General features: G+C 42.1%; 5 protein-coding genes across 7 annotated transcripts in view; 3 read left to right on the top strand and 2 right to left on the bottom strand.

The window, feature by feature from the left end:
• The first annotated feature begins 4,962 nt into the window (after positions 1–4,962).
• On the top strand, positions 4,963–7,169 carry LOC131137706 (zinc finger and SCAN domain-containing protein 12-like). Its single transcript, XM_058085952.1, has 2 exons — positions 4,963–5,430; positions 6,350–7,169. Exons 1-2 carry the CDS (start codon positions 5,187–5,189, stop codon positions 7,141–7,143), a joined length of 1,038 nt encoding a protein of 345 aa, XP_057941935.1. The 5' UTR covers positions 4,963–5,186; the 3' UTR covers positions 7,144–7,169.
• Positions 6,512–12,188, top strand: arl6ip6 (ADP-ribosylation factor-like 6 interacting protein 6). 2 transcript variants are annotated; one of them, XM_058085992.1, is made up of 5 exons: positions 6,512–6,652; positions 10,208–10,871; positions 11,503–11,556; positions 11,658–11,787; positions 11,863–12,188. In XM_058085992.1, exons 2-5 carry the CDS (start codon positions 10,718–10,720, stop codon positions 11,954–11,956), a joined length of 432 nt encoding a protein of 143 aa, XP_057941975.1. In that variant the 5' UTR covers positions 6,512–6,652; positions 10,208–10,717; the 3' UTR covers positions 11,957–12,188. The 2 variants fall into 2 exon arrangements, with proteins under 2 accessions (XP_057941975.1, XP_057941976.1); XM_058085993.1 differs by having other exon boundaries at positions 11,661–11,787; positions 11,863–12,185.
• Positions 12,189–12,195: 7 nt separating this feature from the next.
• On the bottom strand, positions 12,196–17,721 carry slc19a2 (solute carrier family 19 member 2). Its single transcript, XM_058085916.1, has 7 exons — positions 17,573–17,721; positions 15,866–16,420; positions 15,656–15,805; positions 15,358–15,454; positions 15,096–15,288; positions 14,830–14,971; positions 12,196–13,352 (listed from the first exon to the last, which is right to left on the bottom strand). The coding sequence occupies exons 1-7, from the start codon at positions 17,693–17,695 to the stop codon at positions 13,218–13,220; spliced, it is 1,395 nt and encodes a 464-aa protein (XP_057941899.1). The 5' UTR covers positions 17,696–17,721; the 3' UTR covers positions 12,196–13,217.
• A 122-nt stretch (positions 17,722–17,843) lies between these two features.
• On the bottom strand, positions 17,844–22,871 carry atg3 (autophagy related 3). Its single transcript, XM_058085964.1, has 12 exons — positions 22,665–22,871; positions 22,272–22,313; positions 22,125–22,174; positions 21,694–21,764; positions 20,967–21,074; positions 20,381–20,433; positions 20,052–20,133; positions 19,755–19,789; positions 19,509–19,661; positions 19,169–19,296; positions 19,033–19,101; positions 17,844–18,931 (listed from the first exon to the last, which is right to left on the bottom strand). The coding sequence occupies exons 1-12, from the start codon at positions 22,734–22,736 to the stop codon at positions 18,850–18,852; spliced, it is 945 nt and encodes a 314-aa protein (XP_057941947.1). The 5' UTR covers positions 22,737–22,871; the 3' UTR covers positions 17,844–18,849.
• A 6-nt stretch (positions 22,872–22,877) lies between these two features.
• The window catches only part of cars2 (cysteinyl-tRNA synthetase 2, mitochondrial), a 5,591-nt gene continuing 739 nt past the window's right edge, over positions 22,878–27,729 (top strand). The window contains exons 1-15 of one of the 2 annotated variants that reach the window (XM_058085888.1): positions 22,878–23,301; positions 23,380–23,430; positions 23,503–23,620; positions 23,755–23,826; positions 23,901–24,006; positions 24,089–24,169; positions 24,687–24,816; positions 24,902–25,035; positions 25,158–25,225; positions 26,277–26,343; positions 26,784–26,922; positions 27,009–27,132; positions 27,200–27,298; positions 27,383–27,586; positions 27,646–27,689. In XM_058085888.1, the coding sequence (XP_057941871.1) occupies positions 23,099–23,301; positions 23,380–23,430; positions 23,503–23,620; positions 23,755–23,826; positions 23,901–24,006; positions 24,089–24,169; positions 24,687–24,816; positions 24,902–25,035; positions 25,158–25,225; positions 26,277–26,343; positions 26,784–26,922; positions 27,009–27,132; positions 27,200–27,298; positions 27,383–27,586; positions 27,646–27,689 (1,640 nt within the window). In that variant the 5' untranslated portion in view covers positions 22,878–23,098. Of the gene's footprint in view, positions 23,302–23,379; positions 23,431–23,502; positions 23,621–23,754; positions 23,827–23,900; positions 24,007–24,088; positions 24,170–24,686; positions 24,817–24,901; positions 25,036–25,157; positions 25,226–26,276; positions 26,344–26,783; positions 26,923–27,008; positions 27,133–27,199; positions 27,299–27,382; positions 27,587–27,645 lie in introns of both variants that reach the window. The other variant, XM_058085887.1, reaches the window with a different exon arrangement.

The following is a 27,729-nucleotide window of genomic DNA, read 5'->3' as shown; positions in this document are numbered from 1 at the left end:
GCAGATTTACGGTGTGCAATGGCGTCTTTGTAATGGAGAATGTGGGTATTGAATATGTTTTTGTGTATTGTGAGTCCAGTTTTTTTGTAGAGCCGTTCCAGTTGTCGTCCTTTAGATTTCATTGTCCGGAGTTCAGGGGTGTACCAAGGTGCAGATGATGAGAAAGAAACAGTCCGAGTTTTCAGAGGGGCAATAGAGTTGAGGATGTTGTTTAGACCAGTGTTGTAGAGAGCTGTGAGAGCATCGGGGTTGGAAGGAAAATCCGGGATTGGGATACAGGATATTTCGGAGCAGAGTGTGTCAACATTAATGTCCTTAAGGTTCCTGAAGGAGATGAGACGTGGAGGTTTGATTGAGGAGAGGCAGAGTGTAGTGCTGAATGAGAGGAGGAGGTGGTCCGTTATTGGAAGTTCGTCGGCGGTGCAGTTGGAGGGGGTGAGGCCAGAGCAGCAGAGTAGATCCAGTGTGTGTCCTTTGGTATGTGTCGGTAAGTCGATGTATTGATGGAGTCCAAAACTGTCAAGGCATAATAGAAAGTCTCTGGTGAGTGGGAGAGTTTTATTGTCAATGTGTATGTTGAAATCTCCCAGCAGTATTAAGTTATGTGACAGAGTGGAGAGATGTGTAAGGAGGGTGGCAAAGTCAGTTAAGAAGTCAGTGTGGGGCTTAGGGGGACGATAAATGGTGGCGACGACAGTGGGAGAGCGTCCAGGGAGCATAAAAACAGTGCATTCAAATGAACTGAATGCAGAGACCGTCACCGGCAGGACTTTCCACTTCTCGCGATGAATTACCGCGAGACCTCCGCCGCGACCGTTGCCACGGGGATGACAGATGTAAACAAAGCCAGCCGGTGTGGATTCGTTGAGGGTGGAAAAGTCATTTGGCTGTTGCCATGTTTCCGTTAAACACAAAAAATCAAGCTTACGGTCAGTGAGGAGATCCTGTAGGAGATGACCCTTGCTCGTGAGAGAGCGGATGTTGAGCAGACCGAAGCGAACAGTGGCGTTGTCGTGCTTAGCGGTAGCGTTAGCATTAGCCGTCCTAACCGGGCGAGCTAATACGCTGCTATCCGCTACCCTGTCGGAGTTTCTGAGATGACGACGAGTGGTAGACCAGATGGATTTTATTGCTGTGGCGGAGTTGCCATGATTGAAATTCCTGCGAGACCCACGATGGATGTATTTCCAACGAGGGAGGATAGCGATGTCCGGGTGCTGGTAGAGTACCGGCGGTGGCGGTGAGGGCACGGGCAGATGCCAGCGTATCCAGCGAAGCTCAGCAGCTGTGTACCGGATCGGTTCAGCCATTGGGTGGTGGCAGAACGAGAGGAAGACCAGAAAAGAGCAGACCAGGAGAGAAGCTTGTTGGTCCACAACGTGTCTGTGGCCAGGTGCTAACTTCCAGCAGGTAGGCAGAAGTTGGCAAGCAGGCACATAAAAACACAGGCGCTGTGGCTGGATCGGTAAACTTACGCAGGAAAACACTTCAGTGCTAGCACAATAGTCCATTTAGTCCACATTGACGCAACAAAATCCAAAAAAAAAAAACACTTGAAAGTTACGGGGGAGTAGCGGCAGCCAGTCGCGCCAGCGTTCACTCCACCGGAACCGGAAATGTTCAGGCTGACCATATATCCGGTATATGCGTAAATCGGATTTTATCCGTTATAAAAAGGCACTTCCTTGACTATGTTTCCAATGTACCTGGACGCGCAGGCAACGCTGCAAATGACGTCGTATAGCGGCCTGTCACGATTCGGCGAATCGGAGCGCCACGATGCGGCCATCCGATATATGCGAGGGAAATTTAATGGAAATGCATTGGAACGGGACTGGAGATTTTGTCCGAAATAGGCGAAATCCGTTATAAAAAATCCGATATATGCAATGAATTTTTATTGGAAATGCATTACAGAAAAATTGGTTCTTTTTTATCTGTCCGTTGTGAGCGAATTTCCGATATATCCGAGTCCGATATATCCGAGGTTTACTGTACTAACCAGTAAATATGTCATGCCTAAGCAACATGTATCACTATGACACTAACTAGTAAATATAATGTCATGCCAAAGCAATATGTATCACAAGGTATAAAATATGCACTAACAGGAAAAAAAAGGTACTATATTTTATTATAAAATGGATTTAGCTAATGCGGACTCATGGTAATATTTATCAAACCAGACTAGCATAAAGCTTTTTTGTCCACTTGAGTATTTGGTGCCTCAGCTTTGCTCGAGAAGTGAACCGGTTTCTGTCCAGCAACCATATTGTTCAGTCGCTATGGAGCTTCAACATGCTAAGCTCATTTACCGAATGTCCACAGCGGCAGCAGGTTGCTCTGGCCTAGTTTGAGGAGCAAAGATTTGCTGATGCCTTGAGATCGGAAGCTCGGTGCCTCCCGCTTGGCTGCACGGAGATGCCCCAGCGGGTCCGAATAGACGGGTGCCTGGATGGGGATGGGTGGCGGGAGGAGTTCTTCCGGAGGTTTCTCCTTTGTCGATACGGGCGGTAAGTAGCTCAGCTTGGGGTCGCATTTAGCAAGCTTTTTACGCGGTTGCTTGGGATCGACGTTGGTGACCGATTGTTCTTTATGCTTTTTGGCCTTTTTCTGCTTCTCTGTGACGAGCCGAGGCAGAAGGACGCACGCGCCGTCCCCGTTCAGGACCACGTCTTCCCAGATCTCGTCGTCAAAGGTTTTTGGTTTCTTCTCCGCAGCCTGGGGCTTCTTGCCGGGGGTCTTCGGTCGAACAGCCACTGTATGTCGAACCATGACACGTTTGGGGCGAACTTCTTTTTCATCACTTTTGGCTTTTTGCATGGATCTTTGTTGGGACCTTCTGATCCGTTTGTCGTCCCGTTCCTTCTGTTGTCTTTGTTCTTCTTCCTGAACTCTCTTCCTGTAGAAATTATTTTGCATTTTCCTCAGAGTGTCCTTGGGGATGTTATCGATTTTCCCCATCAGGGCAAAGACTTGCTCCTCCACGTGCTTCATCTTCTTGAGCGGGTTTAAAAAATGACTGGAAGTGGAACAGGAGCGATAGACTTTTGTCACCTTGGCAATCAACGAGTCCATCTCCTTTTCCAGTTCTGCGTTACGATTTTCTTTGTAGAGCTTCACCATTTGAGAAATTTTTAAGGATGTTTTTGTCTCTTCGTCAATTTTTGCCTTCACGTTGCTGATCTCCGAGCGTAGATTCTCAAGTTCTTGCTCATTTTTCTTCCTGGACATTTCGAATTTCTGCTGCTGCCCCAGCAGAGCGTAATTATTCTTGACGGCGTAAGGCAGCAGAAACTGATTCTGCTCTTTTAGGTTCTCCATCCGAGCCAGTACCTGCTCGTGATCCGGTAGTCCGTAAGGAGTCAGTTTATCCGGGGAGTGCAGTTTGAAAATGTTGCGTTTGTAGCGCTCGTACTTGCTCAGCGTTTCCTCAATCTCGGGTAGTTCCTTCTTCATGGAGCCGATTTGCTCCTTGAGCTTCTCGATTTCGGCCTTTTTTATCAGTTTGAACTTGTTCAGTTTCTCAAAACGAACCGCTTCCTCTGCCAATTTCTTGTCCGCCATCTTTCGGAAGTTTTCGTTAATTAATTTCTGTCTCTCGAGGACCAGTTCCAGACCTTTCACTCGTCGTTCCTGGGCGACTATCGCCTTCATGAACTTCAGGTTATCCAAAGTCTTGAGTGCCAGAGCTTCATCGCGTTGGACTTTCTTTTGTTCGAGGTACCGATCGACGTTTTCTGCCTCCCCCATTTTGGTTTGAGGTTTTTGTTTGTATTTGGAGTTAGTCCTGCTTTTCTTTATCTGGGACTTGCTCTCAACTTTCACAATTTGATCAACCGAGTCGTCCATCTTGTATTCCCCCTGTGTTATCATTCTATGGGTTTATTGTACTTAAACCTAAATTTCACTTGTTGCGACGTACCTGTGACAGAAAGTAAGCGTGCGACATCACTGACCGCAATGAGCCAATCCTGGCGATGCATTTGACCTCATGAGTATATTTTTAAAAAGATGACATCACACAAATACCTGATGATGAAGGCCTTGATGATGACATCACACAAATGAAGGGTTTCCCTTGAATTTGCAATTCAATACCTGCTTTCAGTTTTAGTATTGGTATTCAAAATACCAGAAAACGTTGCTAGTAGCTTTGGAGGAAAATATGTCACCAAGGGTTTGGAACTAATATGAGTAAATAAGCCATTTAAGACATAAATAAGACTTAAGTAATGGCATTGTTAATACATTTAATAGACTATAATGTAAATAATTGTCAAAAATTACAGATAACAAATATTGTGATATTAATTAGCGACCGATATTCGACAATTTTGAAAATAATTAAGATTATCATTGTGTTATGTCACATTTAAGCCACTAGATGGTACTCAAGTGTTGTGTACCTGTGTGAAACATACCATATTACCTATGTGTCATCACGTCACACAATTCCTACTCCTGGTGCCAACAGAACTATATATAAATACACACACACAACAACACAATAGGTAGATAAAAACGGACAATACACTACCGACAAATAATACACAATATTAACCAACTACTGTACTATGAGAGATCTAACCATGTTCTTTCCAGCTTTTTTTTTTTACAAAAACTGTAAAGCAAAGCATCATGGGAAACAGGAAGTATTCCATTCTTTCATCTGCACCTCGTCGTTGCTGGGGACAGGCCACACCAACCAAGGGAACAGACCAACATAGGCTAAAAGTATACATGCTAATTAGCACAGCTGTGTACCAGTGGCTGCTAATGGTGCGTTTGCGGGAGCGCCAGCTGTAGGATCTTTGCCTTTCCAAATGATATCACTCTATTACATCGGTATGACATTTTATTCTCAATGTTTGCTTATTTATTTTGTATTTATTATATTATATATTGTTTTTGGTTACTTTTGCAAGTTTTATTGCAAGTGTTCTTTGTTTTTGTTGTGTTTTTCATTTTACATAAAAAAATGAAAAAATCTACAGCGATAACGATTTGTAGAATGTTAGTTTAGCTGCTCTCACTATGAATCGTCTTCAATACCGCCACAAGATGGCAGAAATGTAACGTAAAGAATGATTAGCTGCCGTAAAGCTGCCGTAGAATAAGAAAAAGGTGGAAGTTCTAAGGACAGAAAAGACACTTAGTGTTATTTGCTACAAGACAACAACAAAATGTTAAAAGACTTGGTGAAAGAGCGACTCATGGCGGCAGCTGATGAAATATTGGGACTGTTTGAAAGAACCGTAGCCTCATACGAGGAGGAGCTTGAACGAACTATAGCGTCATACGAGGAGGAACTTGACAGAACAATAGCATCTTACGAGGAGGAACTTAGTCGAACTAGAGAGGAGAACGAGCGACAGCGACAACAAATGGAAGCTGTTTGCAAGACACGGATAGGGCTACACGTTGAAGGTATGTTTACATGTTCACTAGCCTTCTAGTTCATTTGTTCAAAGTCGTTGACCACCAGCGTTCGAACGCCCACAATGTAGCAGTACCAAAGTGTGTGTATATGTATGTGTTAGCATAGAGGATGGAGCATTCTGAGGGTTATCAGTCAACTTGTCATTAAAGGCAACAACTCGTCACAAAACAACTCAACACTGCTAGCTAGCGGCCTCCACGAGGTACAGCACGTGAGAGCACACGCCGCAACCCAACAGTATCCTCTTTGAATACATGAAAATAGTATATACGTTTTAAAGTTTTAAACTCTCTAATTCAGTGTTTTTCTACTTTTTTTTTTTTTTAGCAACGGCGCGTTTTTTTACATTGGAAAAAAATGGCGGCACACCACTAACCAAAAAATGTTACAAAATGTCACCACAACCTGCACGTGCATCACTAAGTCTATTGGAGGAACGAAGCACTCAGCTACTTGTTGCCACACGGACGAATTATTACATTGCACTGCCAGTCTTTACACCACTCCACAATGACATAATATTTAAAGAAAATTATTAATAAATGTTAAATTTAAAAAAATGATATCGGATAATTCCTCACGGCACACCATAACACCAGTGTGCCGAAAATGACTGCTTTAATTGTGCCGTCTCATTCGTTCACGCATCCATCGCTAGAATGAACATGAGTATTTTTTGTCCACCAGAGGTCGCTGTTCTTTTCCATCCATCCATTGGTAGAGGAAACGCTAGTGAGAGAAAAAAAAATTCACTGATTTTTGAAAATTAACTGTTACATTTGTTCACTTCCTGTTTTCCTAATATAGTTTGTTTTTTTAATATATATATATATATATTAATGTTTTTTTAACATTGATGTTAAATGAAAGCATATTAATGATTAATTTTTTTTTTTTTTTTTTCAGAATCCTGTGACCCAATTCAAGAGGAACTTTCCCCTGAGCCGCAGGGGGTGAGCACCACTTTGGAACCGCAGCCCCCCCATATTAAAGAGGAAGAAGAGGAACTCTGGACCAATCAGGAGTCTCGTCTCGGTCTCACCAACTTGCCACCCACTGGGGTCTCTGTGAAGACTGAGGACCATGACGATGAACCACAAGCAGACAGCCTCTTTGCTCCGCTATCAGACAGCGACGACACGTCACACTTTGAGGTTGAAGACGGACGCCACAGCCAAGAACCTTTGAGCAGCGATGCAGACTGTGAAGGTGATGCAAGGACTCACACCGACCACAAACACTCTCCACGCTCTGACAAGAAGGCGGCTAAGAAATGTTTGACATGTTCCATTTGTGCTAAACGCTTTCCTTATGAGAGCCATTTGACTCTACACATGCGGACGCACACTCGAGAAAAACCCTTTAGTTGCTCCGTTTGTGGTAAGGGATTCTCCCAAAAGGGAAATATGGTATCTCACATGACGACGCACACAGAAGAAAAACCTTTTAGTTGCTCGGTTTGTGGTGAAAAATTCTCTAGAAAGTCTTATTTGGTGTTACATGCAAGGACACACACGGGAGAAAAACCTTTTAGTTGTTCCGTTTGTGGTCAAAGATTATCTCGAAAGTCAAATATTATGTCACACATGAGAACGCACACGGGAGAAAAACCATTTAGTTGTTCAGTTTGTGAGAGAAGATTCTCCCATAAGATATCTGTGGTGAAACACATGAGAACACACAAGGGGTGTGTAGAGTAGGGTCCCCAACCACCGGCCCGTGGCCCCGGTACCTGACCGTGGGATACTTTCAAGTGCAATGATTAAATAGTAGACATCAAACTAAATGGAATTTAGTGTAAATTCATATTCATTCATTTTCTACTGCTTTTCCTCACAAGGGTCGCGGGGAGTGCTGGAGCCTATCCCAGCTGTCTTCAGGAGAGAGGCGGGGTACACCCTGGACTGGTGGCCAGCCAATCACAGGGCACATGTAGACAAACAACCATTCACACTCACATTCATACCTATAGACAATTTGGAGTCGCTAATTAACCTAGCATGTTTTTGGAATGTGGGAGGAAACCGGAGTACCCGGAGAAAACTCCACACAGAGATGGCTGAGGGTGGAATTGAACCCTGGTCTCCTAGCTGTGAGGTCTGTGCGCAAACCACTCGTCCACCGTGCAGCCCTAAATTCATATCAATTTATGAAATATGAGCCGTTATTTTTATTCAAAGAAGAATATTCAGTCAGAAATCCCAACGTTTTTGTTGGTTATTGCAAGCGGCGACTTGTCCCACTTTGTTTGACGGTCCTTGAAAGCACCATTGTGTGTGCTAACCTCATATTTGGTCCCAAATGTGGGAATACATAAAGGTAAGATTTGATAATCTTATTGAGTGCTAATATTCACAACCTCAAGTTCATTATTACCACTTATGTAGGGTAGTTGTCAACGTAAATAAGGTGTTTTTACGCACTTTTGAGGCTACGCTTTCGGTGCTCTGGTTAATTCATGCTAGCACACTGACCTGTTCCAAGCTCTTGTCGTTGTAAGCTAACTCCACGCTCCCATCAGCGGCCGGTGGGTTAATGTTGTGTATTTGACGTACACAATGCATAATAAATAAGCTCAATTAAATCACTATAAGCCAAGGGTTCTCATGCTAATGTAACGCAGGGGTTTCAGAATGCTAGCCGATGTATTGTGTCCCCAATAGGACAGAAATGCAACCTAAGTACCACATCTGCTTTTTCTACACCGACGCAAATGTACTTAGTATGACTTACCATGTTACCATGGTACCTGGTTTCCTTTTCAACCAGGAAGGATTGTGGAACATACTTGAAGCGTGGTAAGCGTGGTCTTACTCACCTGTGACAAGCTTGTGATGTCACCGAAGACTTTATGATGCACAAAGACAGTTAAAGTGGTTGTCGTACCAAGAGGTATTTTTATGCACGGAACAAGCAACATGGAAAATGCTAATGCTTCCAGCATGGACATCTGCGTCATGTCTTACATTGACAAGCTTGTGACCGAAGTCACCAAAGACCTCAACGCCAACAAAGTCCGCCTCCTGTCTTGTCGCCCGGAGGAAAGAGCCCACATCAAATGTAAAATCAAGAGCCAGTTTGCCGTGTTGGAATATCTGCAGGGGAACCGAATGAAAAACAGCAAAATCCAGCTATGGATCGAGATCCACACGCTGAAGACGAAGATAAAGATGTCTGAAAACCAGGAGAAGCACAACGCTGACAAGTTGTGCGCCAACTGGAAGGTCATCGATGACCTGAGGATGCAGCTTCGCCAGAGTCAGAGGAAGGAGAAAGAAAACGCGGCGCTCACAGAGAGGACCATTCAGGAGCTCAGCTTCCAGCTGACGGAGCAACTTCAGAACGTTCAGCAGATGAAGGAGCAGCTCATCAAGTACGTCTCCATGGTTCCTTCCATACAGCACCAGGACGACAACATGACCGCCACGGAGATGGAGGACAAGCTCCAAGCGGTGAAAGCAGCTTTAATCAGGATGCGGGAGGCACAGGAAGCGCAAAGAAACATTCCCTTCGAGACGGACAGTGACCCGACCCGCAAGGAAAGTATCTCAGAACCACATGGACATCAAAAAACTGAGGCATCTGTTTCAGAGGTCTGCCAGACCGGGTCCGGTTCACCACAAGGGACCGACAAGAAGAAGAACTGGTGTCACCAGCTCTTCCCTTGTTTTGCTCGACTTCATTTGAACAGGAATTAGGCTTTTAAATATTCTCATTCTGGGATAAACTGTGAATCAGTTTTAGTTCCAATTGTGTGCGAACTACACTGTTTACATTGGCATCCATATTTGGTCAACGTACATGTTTTGGGTTGTACATTTGGTGGACAATTATGACAATATTACAGCAGCTGGAACCACCATTCCACCAGTTCCACCATTTTCTATGATTGATTTCATAGTGGTGGTGAATAAGCTATCAAAACCTATTTTTGTTTTGCTTGTGTCATAGTTAACGCCATTTTATTTTTACAACATGCAATATATATATATATACTTTTGAAAAACAACTTTCCTCACAATTTCACATCGGCTATGCAATTACAATATAAGTGGTTCAGTGGTGGAGTAAAACAATTCAACAATTTGTAGAGGTTTGATTAGCTTGAGAGCATTTAGCTTTTGGCTAACTTTTAGCTAACATTTAGCGAACTCCACAGGCCGTGTGCGTAGGAGAGCGTTTTTTTTTAACGAAAAAATAAAAAAAATCTCCACGTTTATTTCCCAAAATACAAACAAAATAGCTGGCTAAGACAATAGTTTAAGTAACTGAAAATACACGAAAGAGGTAAGAAAACCGTAAAGTGCTAACTAACGGCTAAATGTGAACCAGGAAGTATATCAGCTCTATGCACTCTTAAAGGGGAAGTACACTTTTTTTTAACAATGTATACGAAATGTTATAAAATCATGAATTCCAATACACATTTAAATATTTTTAACTATTAAGTTATACGTGAAATTATGAATTATTAAGCTTCTTTGCACTTATATAATTGAACATGCCCCTCACCAACAACTTCAATTACATGACCCAACCACAATCTGCACCTCTGCCTATACACAATTACTGCTGTAAAAAAATACAGTACAAGCAACAACAAAGTTAAAGTGACACTTTCAACAGTGCAATCAATGGTTGTTTATATTCCTGTCTGCAAAACATACTGCTAATATGAATGAGCTAGCAGCTAAGCTAATACAATAGTGAGGAGCAGAAAGTGTAAAACAACTTATAACCTTTTCAAATTGTTTCACAATTCAGGAAGAAGCCAACTGGGACACTTGTTGCAGGGGCGGACAAAATGACTGTACAATCTGGAAAGCAGCAGAAGATCCACTGACCTGATTTGCTTGGTTCTTCTCCGGTGAAGTTGAACATGAATGAAACGGCGCTTGCATCGGATTTTACCGATACCCACAAACGCATCGCGATGAATCTGGATTTCACCCGTCAATTGCGTCCATACCCAGTGAATGAGCCGATGCACTCGCATCGCGCGCATGCGCATGGATTCATATAGTTCATTTTCCACACCCTTAATACACACCTGCGCTGTCTATACCGCCGCAAGATGGCAGAAGAGTGACGTCATGGATAGTTCCGCTGCCGTAAAGCCGCCATCGAAGAAGAAAAGGCGGAAGTTGGCACGCGCAGCCGTTTTCCCCCCAATTGATTGCCGCAGGTGTTTGTGGAAGTGAAGTTGCGCCCTTTAGAACACAATTGACGCCATGAAATTCTTGCTTTTTGTACGGTGACACCAAAAACAAGATAATGGAGAATCGATCGTATACCGGCACAGTCGGAGGAGTCGGTAGCTTGGTGAAGCTCAAACTGTGGCCAGAAATGTTGCTTTCAGTCCCGGTTTCTGCCGCCGCTGTTGTGGCTGTCGGTGTTTTTTGCGCCTTTCTGGACCCCATATTGCAAGGTAAGCACACATATTTATATTATATTTGGCATATTTGAACTTTGAACACAGTTAACTTTTAAATGTCGTTACATTTAAAAGTGCATTTTCGGAGTGTCGATACAAATTCATTGAGCGAATCACCTGTTGATCGTAATCACAACCGGAATAACACATAGGACAAAGATTGTGGGGGAAAAAACATTTTTTTAGCAATAAACTGAATAATTTACACAAATGTAAATACTACCATTGAATGTCGAGTGCAGAAGCGAACTTTATTTTGTTGTTTAACATGAACTCACACTCGTAACTGCAGCGAACCAAATGCTTGTTCCATCTGCCCGAAACATTCGGGTGGCAACAAGCTCAACTTTAATAGTTCCGGGGTGAATTATGTACGGACTCCTTAGTAGTACACCATGTTAGGTAACGGAATCATATAAATAAAGAAATGTATATTATACAGTTTTACGCCGTGAAATTCTAGGTGCAAAATATAAGTAATAATATAACAATAGTAGAAAATAACTACTAAACAAAAGCAAAGACCGTTTTATGAATCCAGCACGGATGCTACCATACTATTGATGTTAGGATAGAATATAAAATAACTGCTATTCTGCATGGATTAATGTTTGGACTGTTGCAGAGCTACAGGCAGAAAGGGTCATTGAAGATGATGGGACAGAGGTAAGGATGTTAGGTGAGTATTTAGTGGTCCCATTTTTTTTTTTTTTTTTTAGAAGTGCTACAATGTCTGTGTATCTGCTCGAATTTTGAATAATTTATATTTTTTGTGAAAAGTAGGTTTCTGGAGTATCCTGGTTCTGTCAGTATTAGCAGGATCCATTTGCTGTTTCTTCTCATGGACCGTGGCCTACCTAAATAACTACAAAGCCAACATGGTGCCCCCAACAGTCCCGCTCCTATGCAGGTAAGAGTTCACTTCATATTTAATGAAATATGTGATATGTGCAGAGACTCATTTTAGTCATTTGTTTTCTTCCAGAGACGCCCTTGAGCAAGGTTTGCTCTTGGATTATGGTGTTGCTGTCCTTAACGGAGTCATGGCATCACTTACAGTCATCTGGAGCCTGACCTAACAATACCTGATGTTTATATTCATACTACATAAATGCGTGCAAAACTACAATGTTAGATTTAATCCTCTTTTACAGTATAGAATAATAAAATACACTATTATGGATTATAAAATAATTGTGTACATTTAAGTATTTTATAGTTTAAAGGATGAACATACTATTTTTTTAAATGTCAACAAACAAATTAGTCAATGACAAAATGCAAAATTTTGAAATAAAACCTTTTATTCTTAAAGGAGAAAAAAAAATCCAGACCAACATAGCTGTGTAAAAAAAATAATTCATTAACACAATACGCTACGCATGAACAAATAAATACTTTATTTTCCAGTTGCATGGTAAATTAACATGCTGATTCTTAATAAGGACACCTAAGTGCTGTGTTCAAGACTCAAAAGGCACTAGTGCAAAAAAATGTGCACTTAAACGTGTTTATATGAATTATTTTGTCATACCGACACTGATGATTGTGTTTTACTGTGGTTTGAGTGATAGACGTAAACTAGCTACCGTGACAATGCCGTGTGGTTGTGCCACTTGCTGGCCAAAACCTCGGAAGTGCGTTATATGTTGTATTCAGGAAGGCTGGGAAGTTGGATACGTTCCATATGCTGTATACAGTCAGACGTCTTACCTCAAAATGAAAAAAAAAAAAAAAAACTTTGGTAAACTAGTACAGCATTGAACATAGGAAGTGTCCAAATGATCAATAATGCTGCAACACAGAGACTATTAAATGAACTTCTTCCTACTCCTTTTCGGACATGTAAACCCTTGACATACTTCCATGTAACCTTGTTATGCATGTTTACCAACAACATGATAAAGTAGTAAAGACACTTTACCTTCAGCAGTTCTCAACAGATTTAAATGAAGAATACTGCAATATATGGACACCCTCTATTGTGAAATGGCAATACCTTGTAGTAGTAAAAGTTGCCTTTCACCACAAGAGGTCGCTACACACAACACGTATTACAGTGGCCAGGAATTCAAGGCAGCAGCATGAACCGCTACACTACCAAGTGCAAATACAAACTATAGCATCATTATAAAAATACAATCTAGAACTATTTGTACACGACTTTTATCAAAAGTGCATAAGTGGGAAAATCCGGGGCTTCAACGTTCAATGTCCTTGACCTGGTTGAAAGTCTCGATTGTCCAACTTGCCAGTTTTCTGGAATGCAGCATTTTATACAAAGTGGACAGGCCAGCGAATAACACAATGGCACGACAACAAACGACGACAACGTTCATATTACGTGCTCTCCACGACTGTTGGACTCCTGGACACAACCTCCTGATGAGAGCGCCTCCTGCGAGCCAAGTTGTAGAGCCAAGCCAGGAGGAGGACAGCAGCAATGACGGCAAAGTAGACGCTGTAAATGAAGAACTGGGAGGAGAAGGAGGGCTGTCAGTCAAGTTAGTCACGCTTAAATGTTTCACATCAAACTGATGGAACTATTAGCCAATGACAACACAAAAACTAGTTTTAAATGTAACTTTATTGTTAAAAGGAAAAAAAAATCCAACCTACAGGACCCTGTGTGAAAAAGTAATTGATGCCCCCCCCCCCCCCGACCACTTAAAAACAACTTAATTGAGATTTATCCATCAGGAAAAGGTTATAAAGCCAATTCTAAAGCTTTAGGACTCCAGCAAACCACAGTGAGAGCCATTCTCCACAAATAGCCAAAACGGTGGCAAGCCTTCCCAGGAGTGCCAGCCAATCCAAATTACCCCAAGAGTGAAGCGTGACGACTCATCTAATAGGTCGCAAAAGGCCCCACAACAAATGTTTGCAATTCTGCAAAAATGAATGGGACAAAATTCCTCCACAGTGCTGGAAGAGACTCATTGCAAGTTATCACTTACACTTGATTGCAGTTGTTGTTGCTAAGGGTGGCCCAACCAGTTATTACAATAGAGTACTCACTCATAACTGCAACAAAACCAAATGGTTCTTCCATCTGCCCGAAACTAGAATAGTTGCGGGGTGAATTATGTACGGAGTACTTAGTACTACACCATGTTAGGTACTGGAATCATAGAAAGTATAAGTAATAATATAACAACATTATAGTGGAAAATAACTACTCAACAAAAGCAAAGACCATTGGCTGTCATGAGTGCTGTAAGAGACTCATTGCAAGTTATCACTTACGCTTGATTGCAGTTGTTGCTAAGGGAGTCATGTTGTCATTGACTAATATTTAATATAACAACATAATAGTGGAAAATAACTACTAAACAAAAGCAAAGACCATTGGCTGTCATGAGTGCTGTAAGAGACTCATTGCAAGTTATCACTTACGCTTGATTGCAGTTGTTGCGAAGGGAGTCATGTTGTCATTGACTAATATTTAATATAACAACATAATAGTGGAAAATAACTACTAAACAAACTCAAATACCATTGGCTGTCACGAGTGCTGTAAGAGACTCATTGCAAGTTATCACTTATGCTTGATTGCAGTTGTTGTTGCTAAGGGAGTCATGTTGTCATTGACTAATATTTAATGTAACAACATAGTGGAAAATAACTACTAAACAAAAGCAAAGACCATTGGCTGTCATGAGTGCTGGAAGAGACTCATTGCAAGATACTTAAGCTTGATTGCAGTTGTTGCCAAGTGTGGCCCAACCGGTTATTACAACAGAAGTACCATGTAGGTTTGGATTTAAATTTTCCGTTTTAAAGTTCATTTAAAAACTGCATTTTATGCCGAGTCATGTTGTCATTGACTAATATTTACGTTTGTTTGATGACGGAAACAACAAGAACTGGTAAGACTAAGATGTTGCCATGTTGTCATAATTCCTGGAACTACGTCAGGAAGACGTCATGAATGGCAGCTGTGTTTTTGTACCTGGGTGAAGATGTCAAGGCGGAGGCCGGCAGAGTCCACCACCACCAGAGTCAGCAAAGACTGCAGCGACAAAGCCAGGAAGGTGTTGACTCCAAACACGAGGGCGTAGCGTTGCATGTCCAGGCTGGCGGCTATTTCATACCTGGCAACGATCACACACATACATCAATAAAAAACTATTATTATTATTCTATCATTAATATGTGACTGTACAATACACAAAAACCCAAGTGGCATGCCCCCATGCCCCCGCTCTTTGTACTCACGTGGCAACAGTGATTAGCAGCATATAGGTGGCTCTAAAAAGAACATAGGCGCCATAACACAGCCAGATGTTCCTCAGCAGGTCCATGATGAGCAGACATGCTGCCATGAGCAGAGACAGGAGACACAAGGCCAGTTCTCCCCACACAGACCAGCTCACGGGAAGGTAGCCCACCAGCAGAGCAGCAACCGCCCCTAGAGACAGTCCCCAACACCCCCCCCACAGTCAGTAAACATTCCCATGTGACGTGACGAAGATCTTACCTAGGAGAGTGGACGCCGTCTCCACGTAGCCGTTGTAGATGTCATATTCCTGGGAGGGGCGGACTTTCTCCCACAGCACTTGGGCATAGTTCACCACCTGAATCGGTATAAAAAAGAAAATGGATGCCGTGTGATGACTCATCCTAATGGTAGCATATATGGTGAAAATAACATAGGCTCAGGAACGGAACCTTGAGGCATGCCATCATCATAAACAATAACCGGCGACATGACATTAAAAATGGATATACCGAGGAGCAAAGGCGCCATCTTGGAACAAACCAAAGAGTAAATTCACCTGAAAGTACCCACACGTGGCTAGCGCCCACCACACCGACCAAGCAAGTAGGGGACCTCGTCTGTAACAGTGCAGGAAGTCCGTCCACAACATCCTCAAGACCTCCAAGACACCACGGCCTCTTTGCGTCTCGTCGGCGGGCAGCGCCACCTATTTGACAACAACGTGTAAAACCTGGACTAATACACGTGAAGCAGCTTCAAGACTCACCGTGGAGACTTCCTGGTGGTCTCGAGGAACTTCAACATCTGATTTGTCCACCTCCCTAATTAAAGCACCACTGAAGTCATATTCTTCCACTTCTGCGGGACTCTTATGAAAAAACACGCTCCTCTTAGGCATGGGTAGAAACCAAGGGGAAACAAACGCTACAGCGGCGGATGCGAGCGTAGCGGAGACGAGGTACACAAGCTGGATTTTAGCCACAGAGAGAAGGAGCTGCCCCATCAGCGAGCCGGCGGCCGAGCCGAATAGAGTGACACTGCGGCAGTAGGCCGTCACTCTCTGATAGTGAGCAGGCTCCACGACGCTGTAGATGTACGAGTAGTAGGCCACCTCAGAGGCTGTGGCGAGACCGAAGAAGAACTCCAGCAGCTGCATGGCTACGAGGCCCTGAGCCTTGAGCAGCATCACATAGGTGACGACGTAGCTAGCCGCCTGCAGCACGAGCACAGGCTTGTAACACAGGTAGTCGGTGGCTAGGAAGACGGGGAACAGCAACACAAGGTAGGAATATGTCCAGATTGGATAGATTTCACCCACAACCTGCAGAAACAAACATTTAAATAAGTCAATGCGTCAAAGATTTGACTCAACTAACACAAAAAAAAGGTCAAAAATCAGTCTAAATCACCATAATGATAAAGACATTAAATGTTACTGATTCAGGCTGCCTATCTGTGATGTCATCACCATGCGCCAACAGACAAGACACAGCAAGCACAATGGCAGAGCACAAACAAGTGAGCGAGACACTGTTTGTAGGACATGTGAAGGTCGAGTGAAACAACATTTTCTACTTTGAACACCCCCTGAACCAGTTTAGTTTAGTCCAGGGACTGTAACAAAATATTTTACCACATTAGTCCTTTGGAATTTGTAGTTTAAGTGCTTAATTAGCAAAATGCCACGTCGACTGTCCTGGATAAGAAATGGCTACTTTGTCTGTATGAAAAGGCCATTGAATACTTTTTACTTTTATATGTATATGTACTAGTACTCCTGGGGGATTTAAATATACATATACTGTATACACACTGTAGGGGAGGTACGTATTTGAAGCCCTGCTGACAATAATAAACCACGGATGTCCAAAATGTGTAAAGTAAAGCCAAAAAAACAGCTATAATAAGAAAAAAATGCACAAAATGTAAAGAAGTTGATATTATGATACAAAATAAATTATAATAAATCGGTTTTGTCTTTAAACATTTTTTAAGCCTTTTTACCTTTTAAAAATATATATAAAAATATCAAGTGGGTACCGTTGGAAAAAGTTTGGACACCCCAGGAAAAAAAAATTCTAAACAATCCCAACAGTTAATTGTATGCCTACGAAGCTGTTATAGTATATGTATGTTGAAACAAACTCACTACAAATACTTTTAGACGGTAATAAATGGAACATTGATGCTACATTGTTGTGTTTACTTCCGCATACAAAAATGTGTGGCGGCAAGGACTAGACCACGTGGGGGGTCTTCTGAAAGAGAAACACTTGATTCGATGTTTTCCTGTATTTCCTCAGAGTTACCGATGCCGGAAGTTAGAACTCGGCTACGTTGTTTTCCCGAGTCCCTACTGGTATAACAAAAAATAAAATTACTTACATATGCGGTCTCCAAATAAGTCATATATTAATAGTAATAGTAGCGTTAGTGTAGTATGATTTGCCTTTAGCTCCATAAGCTACCTCACCTGCGCCTCAGTCAGGTTCTTCGTTGGTCCCATCAAGTAGGCAGTGAGAAAAGGCTCCGACGGTCGGAAGTTTGTAAAGAAGCCATAAAAACAAAGCCACAGAGTGGGATACATCACACACATGTTGGAAACAATTCACATGACCTCCACTTCTACGCCTCGCACCCGCTGTGACATAAGGACGTTTTCTTCGTTTGGTTGTCATGTACTACTTTTGGCGTACTGCTGCCACCTGGTGGTAAAAAAAACATAGCACAGTACAGAGGACGGCTATTATTATGGGCAACTTTATTGATACGTCAATTAAAAAGTGATCAAGCGACTTCACAGGTAGCACATAAAATACAAATATGTATACATTGTTCATTATTTGACACAAACCGACCACAAAGATCATTTCTGCTGCCATGTTAACCACACAAGCTGTCTGAACGACCATACACATATTTAGCTTATTAGGAAAATGACAGTTGCTTTACAACACTGCTAAGCCAGCTCTTGAAATTTGCACTAGCATGGAAACTCAGCCCTCGTGCAACATAGCAGAGATACTGTACAAGTGAAAGCTTTGAAGCCGTCCAAATCCATGACCTGAAACTACAGTATAGTTTTGTTATGCTATATCTTACTTTTGCTGTGTTTTTTTTAGTCCTGATTGCTACTTTTTTTGGTTAAGTCAAATTAAAAACCTGAACGGTGACGGTGAGAGCCTAATCTAATGTAAGCTGAAAGCAGCGTAGCATGTGGACCACATTAAACCTGAGCTACTAGCCACTCTAAATGACCCATAGGTGTGAATGTGAGTGTCAACGATTGATTAAAAGACCAGCCCAGGGTATGAATACATCTTTCACCCTGACTCAGCTGGGATACGCTCCAGCTCATCCACAACCCTAATGAGCGCGAACAGTACAGACAATAGATGGATGGATGGCGCGTTAGCCTAGCTTAGCTGAGCGCAGGGTGGAGTCTAACTGCTAAAATTGTTCTTAGAATGTTTGATAGTGATTTACATATGTGCAAAATACATCACATTTAAGCGCTGAATGGACCCGATTATATATTTATGTGTGTGTCCCCACTGGAAAAAGCCCTCCTTTAAGAGTCTGACATCCTACAGCCTTAAAAAAAAAAAAAGTATTTCGGCGAGTCATATCATGATTCTCGGCATCCTGCACCAGTGCAAGGTGTTCCAGAAAAACACAACCATTTGCGGGTGACCAGATCAACCAGATCGCGTGTAATCACAGTAACCGTAGTAACCATAGTCCATGATGCTACATGGTGAAGTGTCTTGTGTAGTCGTACTCTATTGTGGGAATGACAGCCTGGACAAATTTGAGGAAAATGAGAAGATACCTGAAAACCGCAGTAAAGGAAAAGGAAAGTGTTGTTTGCTAGCGTGAAAGGGACCGTGTATGAAGATGAGTAAAAGACTCAACATCAACTGAAAAGGATACATATGTACTCCGAGCTCACCACCTCCTTCAGCCACCGTCTCAATGATCTTTTTCATCACTTCAGCATGTCTGGGGGAAAAAAACAAAACAGTGCAGCCCAAGATTTAGCACAGTGTGGAACCATTATTCAACTCACCTGCAGGGGTGGACGGAGCACATGGCTGGCGGGGGGAGGTGTGGATGGTTCTCGATGGTGACCGTCTTCTTCACGTGGTCCTGACTGATGTCTTCATACATTTGCTCCACGGATAGAGGCTGCCGGTCCTGAAAGACGCCGCAACTTGATCACCCGAGAAACTGAGAAAATGTGCGTCAAAGCTCAAGACAATAACGTCAGTGCCTTGCTCAAGCAACTGCTCTGTTCAGAAAAGCTTTGAATTTCAATCTGTTGAGAAATGCGCCGATAAGTAATCAAGCCGAACAAAAGAGCGAGGATTGCAAGTAAACAATGATGCAATAATGTACCAATGACATACCTCACCATATCCAAAGAGCCAGAGTCGAGGCGTCTGGTAATATTTATCATATGTAATGTAAAGGTCGTATGTTCTTGTCTGAAGGATAGCATCTTCATTCCCAGCCTCCACTTTCACTTTGGCTTCCACCATTTTACTAGTGTCTAAGGTTGCCTGGACAGAAGACAAGCGTGGGAAGGTGGCACCTTCATGAAAAACTATATCTCTCTCTCTCTTTCACACACGAAGTGGAAAAAGCAGGCTCACCTCATCAGTTTCCAGTAAGCCACTTTCTTCGTATTCTGCAAGGACAATACAAGTGTAAAGAGCTATGTGGCAGCTATGAGACATGATGAATGAACATTCAACTTGTGTAAAAAAAAAAAAAAAAACATTCACGGTTTGGTATCCATCCAGGTTTTAAGGTAAAAAAAGTGCAGCTTAAACTATTTTTAAAATGGAACAAAAACTGCTAATAGACGAATTGCTTTCATCCTATCTACTTATTTGTCTTTGTCCGTTTACATCTGATGATGAACACATGTACAAATACAACCCTAGTACCTTCCATATCCGCTGCCTCTCCGTCTTCGTCGTCTTCATCATCATCACAACATGCCGCAGACGTGGTATTCATATTCTTGTCCTGGAATCAAGTCAATATATTGAAACATGGCTGGCGCCTTAAGGAAAAAAAACATTTATTAATCACAATTATGTGAAACATGAACACACATCTGTCTTTTATGTGTGTTCTAAAGATATAAAAACATCTAAAAAAAAAAAACAAGGCGGCTAAAACTGCAAAAAAAGGTCCTTAAAAGGACTTAAGTTACAAACCAATCAGCTCCGTGTTAAGTGGCAAACAACAACAGAAAACCAGCAAACCTTACCTTATTATTGTCCAGTGAAATTTCCTGTACAGCATCAGTGACGCCTAGCATGCCTGGAAACAATGAAAACCATTGTTACAAATGTGTTCTATCAAAGACTAGCCCAAACTTGGAATCACGACTCAGTCTTTGGTCAGTTTTTAATTTGGATTGACGACACACTGAAAAAACTGTCATCAATTTCAGCGACTGTCAAACAGGAACATAATTAATGTCGTCCCCGATTATGTGAATAAAGTCATCCAAATCCTGGCGTATTATTGTCAACTTCCTCATTATCGCTCAATAAGTGTGACGCAACAACAGCAACATAACTACTGCCTGGTTATAAGCCTTCAAAACATGCAAGTCAGCTTCAAAATGAAAGCAGGAAGTATTAACCTGATTTTTTAGCCACAGGACCAGAGATTTGTACAGAAAGTTTATAGTGACTGTATTAACTGATAGAAAACAAAATTACTGCAGTAGCAGTGAAAAGTTTTAAATTGTTCATGGTATTATATTTGTGAATAAATCGTAATTTTCACGTAAAAACAACAATTTTTAGGGGCCGAGTGAAAAGTAAATCAACATAGCGTCATCAGACCTGCGTTGTGATAAGTGTCCACCCAGCCTCCGTCGCCGTCATCTTCCTCGATAATGGCCTCCAACTCGTCAGAGTATTCCATCTGTTTACAGCGCTTGTAACAGGGAACTGTAAAACGAGAAACAAAAGTGAAAACACTCAAAAATGATTAAAAACAAGTCCTGTCTTTATTGCCAGTGGATGATGCAAAAGACAAATTCCCACAGGACTGCAATCTGTATTGACGTTGGGTTGCTAGATTTGTCCCCGGTCGCTTTTTTTTTTTACAAAAAGAATCCATAGGGGTGTGAACACATGCTAAATATAAAGGAAAAAGTCATAACGTTAGCAACACTGATTCCCTCCTGCTACGTCTTCTTATTCTCTGGCAGACCAAGTACGTATGAGTTGTGTCATGAAACAGTTACAGCCGCCGCAAATACATGGGAAACACTGCGTATGTTAGCATAGCAATCATATATGGTAGCATATTAAGCATAACCATAACCCAAACATTATTGGGAGGGGGGTATAAAGGCTAAAACTAGTGTTTAAAGTGGATGCCAGTTATTTTTCAGATTTTCACTTATCGCTGGGGGTGGAGCACCATAATCTGTAAAATATATTTTGGAGTGGTCAGCAGGCACAGTGCTTTGGATATTCATATTATATATGTTTATTTTCACAAATATCTGTTTTGTTGTTGTTGTTGTTTTGTTATGTAAAAGTTCTAGAAAACATTTCTTACCATTGCGCGTGAGAAGAAACTGTTTATCAGGGGGCAAATACGGCTTTACTTTAACTTCTTCACCGCTGGCCCTGCAGGAAAATGTTAGATTTACTTTAATAGACTATACACAGTCATTTAATTGTAATTAATCATGCAATTAAACCAGTTCACTCATTCACTGTGTTTTTACCAGTAGCAAATTGTAAAAAAAAAAATGCTGTGTGCAAATGTGCTGCAGCAAGTAAATGAAGTTTCCTGTTAGGTAAGTTGGTTTTCTCCAGTAAAACATTGCACCATTATGTGGAATTCAGCATGATTGACGTAACAATGTAATGCGCTTTTCTGAGTCACACATAGCAAAGTATTACTGCCCTGCTAGTGAACTCATTAAGTATGAACACAAGATGTCATTATTTCATAACACATTTAAGCACAAAATGACAACTTACCATTTCCATGTTGGACAATGGTGGACCAGGTGATCTCCAGCGGCAACAAACTAACACAAAAAATAAATATCAGACACTTGGAGAGATTTGAAGAGTTAACACACGAAGGGGAAAATATTAATAGAATTAATAGATTAACGTCGTCACCTCTTCCGGTGTGATGACTCCAGTTTCTTTGAATTTCGATTCCTGTGAAATTTAACAACATCAAACAGATTCAAAAGCCGCCATCTTAAAATTATCTCCAGATTCGCGCTCAAAATGCTAAGATTAAGTAGAGAACCGGAAGGGCCAAACTTGACACACAGCGTAATTCTTAAAATTGTGATGTGCTAATTTCCCACCCACTTTGTGTCCATGAGCCATATGTAACTCATTTGCGTCAACAATTCCTAATACTCACTTTAAACAGGAGCTAATTGGGACATAAATGAACGCCTGTCTCCAGCAGATGTGAATTTGTGTTCTCCACATGTCAACGAAGCATCTCCTGCTAGCAAGCTAGCAGCGTGCTGGCTTGTGAAGTAGAAATAAGTTTACCTTGAGCACTGGCGTGAGAAACTCGGCCACTCCAAGAGCCGTGCCTTTTACTGTGTTAATGACGTTCTGCATCTTGCGTGGTTAAAATTAGTATGTCTGCCTAAAAGCGTTCAGTAAATGTTTAGCTATTTGGAACTAGCGTTTCTTATCTAAAGGCTGGAGCAACATTAGCGAATCACATGATATGTCAAAGAACTTCCGGGTATCAAAGTATCGCGTGAAGACACCACACACATCGTGATTTCCGTCTTGTATGTTTGGAAATGCTATGTAGTGCTAAAATATTGTGTGTGTATACATAATTGTGTATTTAGTTGTTTTTTGTGACATTTTCTTGTTTACGAATGATGAATATCCTACCGAAGATCACCCTCGCTCTAAATACAAACTTTTAGCATCAGCCATTGCGCTACGCCGGGTTTGTAGGTCACAGCATGTGGAGAAGAACAGTGAAGTCGTTTTTATGGCGAACTGACGGACTCAATATAATCAACAAATTCCATGGATCCTGCAGCAGAGGTGCGTGTGAGAGGACGTGGGTCATCCCCACGGGATTTGACACAGGTTTAAAGACTTTCAACAGCCTCACAAAAAGGAAAGAGCCTCTGATTCTGGCCCGGGAGGGAGTCGCCACTTGGTATTTGAACAGGTTCATTGATGCATGCAGTGTGAATATTTACAGTTCACGCAGGACGTTACTGTGTTTATATGTTAGGTACAGCTGTGGACCTACCGTGTATGACCATGCCCACCTGGGCCACGCATGGTAAATATTAGACAAAGATGCGTGCGCAATTTTGCATTGTTGGCCTTCATTCATAATCATTTTCTCTCAAAGTTCCTACGTCAGGTTCGATGTCCTGCAGAGGATTTTGTCCAGATTATTTGGCATCACGGTTATCCATGCTATGGTCATCACAGACATCGATGACAAAATCATCAAAAGAGGATGGGAGGTGAGGCATCACTTTGTTTTAATGACAATGACAAGTACTGTCAGGCAAAAAGCAGGGCATTATTGTACCCGGATGCTGCAATTGTCTTTTTTATTTGGTTGTGTTGTATAATATTCCAAAAAACGCATTTCCAGGAGAATATATCTCCCACCATCATCGCCAGAATGTATGAAGAGGAATTTAAGAAGGATATGATGTCATTGAAGGTGTGTGTCAATCAAAAGCAAATAAAATCTACTTTATCATTTTAACGTTTAAATGTATGTTGTTATTTTTTTAGGTGATTCCTCCTGTAGCTTATTTAAGAGTCACCGAGAACGTACCACAAATTGTGGCGTTCATTCAGAGGATTATCGAACACGGAAAAGCTTACGCCACTAAAGAAGGTGAGTATTAAAAGTGGATCTAGTATATTTTTTTCCACTTTTCCAGCCCCTTTGTAAACATATTTTGTCTTTGTGGCTGTAGGTGATGTGTACTTTGATATCCAGGCCATCGGGCAACGCTACGGCAAGTTTGGTGGAACTGTGGATTCTCAGGAAGAATCTGGTAAGTGGAGGATCGGGTCCCAAATGACCTATTTTTCAAGGTTTATTATAAAAGAAAAAACAATGTAACTGTGTTTATTTAGTCTAAGTAAGCAGTTGTCTGTGTAGCATTATATAGTGTGCATACAGGGAGCGTCCAAGCTCACCACCACCACAATCGGTGGATCTATCCAAGTTTTCTATCCAAAAAAATGTTTAATGACCAAATTGACACTACCGATGTAGTACTACCTACTCAAACCCAGATCTACGTTACCACTCCGAGTTCAAACACGGTAACTCAGCTAGTAGTTCAAGAGCTACAAGTAGCTCCTAACCACTTTTCAAGTAGCTCTCCAAAAGGGATTACTTATTTATTATCAACTCTTATATCTACAAAATTATAAAGTGAGTTTCGGCAGTAGTCCGGAAGTCCTCAGGAGTGTGACCAATCACAGTGGCTACGATTAAGAGTGGTTGTACACAACTGTCATATAAATGTAGTTCGATATTAAGGATCTTGTGCGTGATTTTTCCAGGCAGTTCCGGTAAAAAAGACGTGCGTGACTTTGCTCTGTGGAAGCGAGCGAAACCACACGAACCATACTGGGAATCTCCATGGGGCCCAGGAAGACCAGGATGGCATATTGAGTGTTCTACCATAGCGAGGTCTTCACTCCCAAAGGGATTTTTGGTTACTGCAGTTTTTTTGTTAGGTCTGTGATGCATCATGTCACTTCTGGGGTGATTTTAGCTCCGTGTTTGGGAGTCAGCTGGATATCCACTCAGGAGGTGTGGACCTGGCTTTTCCTCACCATGAAAACGAGGTGGCACAGAGTGAAGCCTATCATCAGTGTGAACAGTGGGCCAATTACTTCTTGCACTCAGGTAACTCGTACATCACAACCACCCACTCAAGTCAGTGGTATGGGATTGTATGTGCCATAAGGTTCCAGTCATTGCAATACAGATCTGATGTGTACTGTAATACTAAAAGTGACTCTGTTTAGGACATTTACATCTCAAAGGCAGCGCAGAGAAAATGTCTAAATCTCTGAAGAACTACATCAGCATCAAGGTAACTCGCTTCATCAAACTAAATTAGGGATGTTCCCATCAGGGTTTAAATCATTTGTGTGCTTCATGCCAAATAAGCCCCCCTACCTTTACTTACATTATTATTATTTATTTAAATTATTTAAATTATTTGGGCAATTTACTGTTCACGCTGCACTTTACATTATGTTGTTCATATTTGGTGTCTATTCTATCTATTTATTCTCCACATTATTATTATTATTATTATTATTTATTATTACTTATCTTCTTTTGTGTCTGTTATTATATGGGAGCCAGGCAACGACATTTCGTTGGCAATTTCACTACTGTGTTTTTGTGCAATGACAATAAAGGGAGTCTATCTATCTATCTATCTATGAACACATAGCTGCTCTGTGGGGGGGCGGCATGCCTATTGGTTTGGTTACACCCTGGACTGGTGGCCAGCCAATCACAGGGCACATATAGACAAACAACCATTCACACTCACATTCATACCTATGGACAATTTGGAGTCGCTATAATTAACCTAGCATGTTTTTTGGAATGTGGGAGGAAACCCACGCATGCACAGGGAGAACATGCAAACTCCACACCAGAGATGGCAGAGGGTGGAATTGAACCCTGGCTGTGAGGTCTTTGCGCTAACCACTCGACCGCCATGCCGCCATATTAATGTAATGTTTTTGTTTTTTACATCTTGTTGCTCTCACAATAATCAGCGCTGCACGGTGGGAAAGTGGTTAGCGTGCAGGCCACACAGCTAGGAGACCCGAGTTCGATCTCACCCACGGTCATATAGTATGTGTGGAGCATGCATGTTCTCCCCGTGCATGCGTGGGTTTTCTCCGGGTACTCCGGTTTCCTTCCACATTCCAAAAAAAAATGCTAGGTTAATTAGCAACTCCAAATTGTCCACAGCTGGGATAGGCTCCAGCACCCCTGCGACGCTCAAACAATAATCAGCATGAAAGTTCATCTTTTTGTGAGGGGATCAAATACTTATTTTCCCCCACTGTATAAGATTCCCGACTGTCACAGGTGTGTGATAATTAGTGTTCATTCCACAGGACTTCCTGCGGTCTCACTCTGCCAATGAGTTCCGGATGTTCTGCCTCTTGACCAAATATAGATCAGGTCTGTTCCACCTATTCACCACACGGTACATGCCCACTGCTGCAGCTGCTGTTAAGGGGGACCTATTATGCTTTTTCCACTTTTCTGGCCCATAAATGTTGTTCAAACATCGTAGTATCATGTTAAACTATGCACATTTGGACGTGAGCCCTGAAAGAAGTTTGGTATGGCTCGGTTTCAGACGCTGGCTCTTTGTGACATCACAGTGAGAATTGTGAGAAACCATATATGGGCATGCCCTGGTAGCGAAGCGTGAGTGTGATAAATTAAAACACAGTTTTGGAAATCCAAGGAAATACAACTGGAATAGGTGCAGATTCTGGAAGATCTAGAAAGGTTATTGTGTGTAGCAGCTCTACAGGAGTCCAAAACTCAATACAAAGGGCCCGTAAATGAGCATAATAGGTCCCCTTTAAGCTGCTCTATAATGTCTCCCATAGCTATTGACTACAGCAACAGCAGCATGTCGGAGGCTGGGATCTCCCTGGCAACCATCTCGACCTTCTGTAGTGATGCTCAGGCCTACACCAAGGGCCAGCTGCAGTGTTTACCAGTGCAGGATGCATTTCTCTGGGAGAGGTGTAGTTTTTTTTCTCCGTTTTTATCAAATTATTTTATAATTTGCAGTGATTCCATGATGGTTCTCTGATTGTTCTTCACTTCAGGTTGGCTCAGACAAAAGCTGACGTGACAGCCGCTTTGGCCGATGACTTCGACACCCCTCGAGCGATGAGTGCCATCATGGATTTAATTTACCACGGAAACTGCCAGCTACAGCCCATTTCCTCAGTAAAAGCTCACACATTAATTTTTACATGAGCTTCATTTGACTGATGAATTAACTGTTTTGTCTAAGTCTGCTGGAGCAGTTAGAAGTCCAGCAGTGTTTGGAGCCATGACGGCCTACATCAGAGACATATTGGATGTGTTTGGGATTGAACCGTTTCACAATAAGGTCAGCATGTACATGGAAGCAACCCAAAGAACTGGAGTCGTACACGCCTGTCCACCAGATCTCAAATAGTTTTTGTACGTGCAGGAGGTCGAGGCGATGAACCACTCTGGAAGCCTCCAGGCTGTCGTTGATCAGCTGACTCAATTCCGAAGTGAAGTCAGAGCATTTGCTCTCGCCCGACAGACTACTACTTCCGAGAAACCGGCACTTTATCCAGAAAGAATCCCTCTCCTTAAAGCCAGTGACGATTTAAGGAATAATCTGGCACCTCTTGGTGTGCTTATAAAGGTGAGGCGTGGATTTCCACCCAGGGATGTTACACTCATGGGCTGTTCTTGCGCTTTCAGGATCGAGGAGCCACCTCCACATGGGAGCTAACTAAGGGAAAGGAGGATCAGAAATCACAGGATGAAATCGAGCAGATACCTGTC

The sequence above is a fragment of the Doryrhamphus excisus genome, chromosome 10, assembly GCF_030265055.1.
Source record: "Doryrhamphus excisus isolate RoL2022-K1 chromosome 10, RoL_Dexc_1.0, whole genome shotgun sequence".
In the NCBI taxonomy this organism is placed as follows: Eukaryota; Metazoa; Chordata; class Actinopteri; order Syngnathiformes; family Syngnathidae; genus Doryrhamphus; species Doryrhamphus excisus.
Note: the sequence above shows the minus strand (reverse complement) of the source record. Positions and strands in the feature narration are given on the sequence as shown.

Bases quoted from the DNA above. Each gene is read 5' to 3' on its own strand.
- LOC131137706 (XM_058085952.1), top strand. From the start codon at position 5,187: ATGTTAAAAGACTTGGTGAAAGAGCGACTCATGGCGGCAGCTGATGAA. The intron at 5,431-6,349 runs GTATGTTTACAT...TTTTTTTTTCAG, and splicing joins GATAGGGCTACACGTTGAAG to AATCCTGTGACCCAATTCAA.
- arl6ip6 (XM_058085992.1), top strand. From the start codon at position 10,718: ATGGAGAATCGATCGTATACCGGCACAGTCGGAGGAGTCGGTAGCTTG. The intron at 11,557-11,657 runs GTGAGTATTTAG...TTTTGTGAAAAG, and splicing joins GACAGAGGTAAGGATGTTAG to TAGGTTTCTGGAGTATCCTG. The intron at 11,788-11,862 runs GTAAGAGTTCAC...GTTTTCTTCCAG, and splicing joins ACAGTCCCGCTCCTATGCAG to AGACGCCCTTGAGCAAGGTT.
- slc19a2 (XM_058085916.1), bottom strand. From the start codon at position 17,695: ATGTGTGTGATGTATCCCACTCTGTGGCTTTGTTTTTATGGCTTCTTT. The intron at 15,806-15,865 runs GTGAGTCTTGAA...GTTGTCAAATAG, and splicing joins ACCACCAGGAAGTCTCCACG to GTGGCGCTGCCCGCCGACGA. The intron at 14,972-15,095 runs GTGAGTACAAAG...GATCGTTGCCAG, and splicing joins CTGCTAATCACTGTTGCCAC to GTATGAAATAGCCGCCAGCC.
- atg3 (XM_058085964.1), bottom strand. From the start codon at position 22,736: ATGCAGAACGTCATTAACACAGTAAAAGGCACGGCTCTTGGAGTGGCC. The intron at 19,297-19,508 runs GTATGTCATTGG...GGCGTCTTTCAG, and splicing joins GGCTCTTTGGATATGGTGAG to GACCGGCAGCCTCTATCCGT. The intron at 19,102-19,168 runs GTGAGTTGAATA...TTTTTCCCCCAG, and splicing joins TGCTCCGTCCACCCCTGCAG to ACATGCTGAAGTGATGAAAA.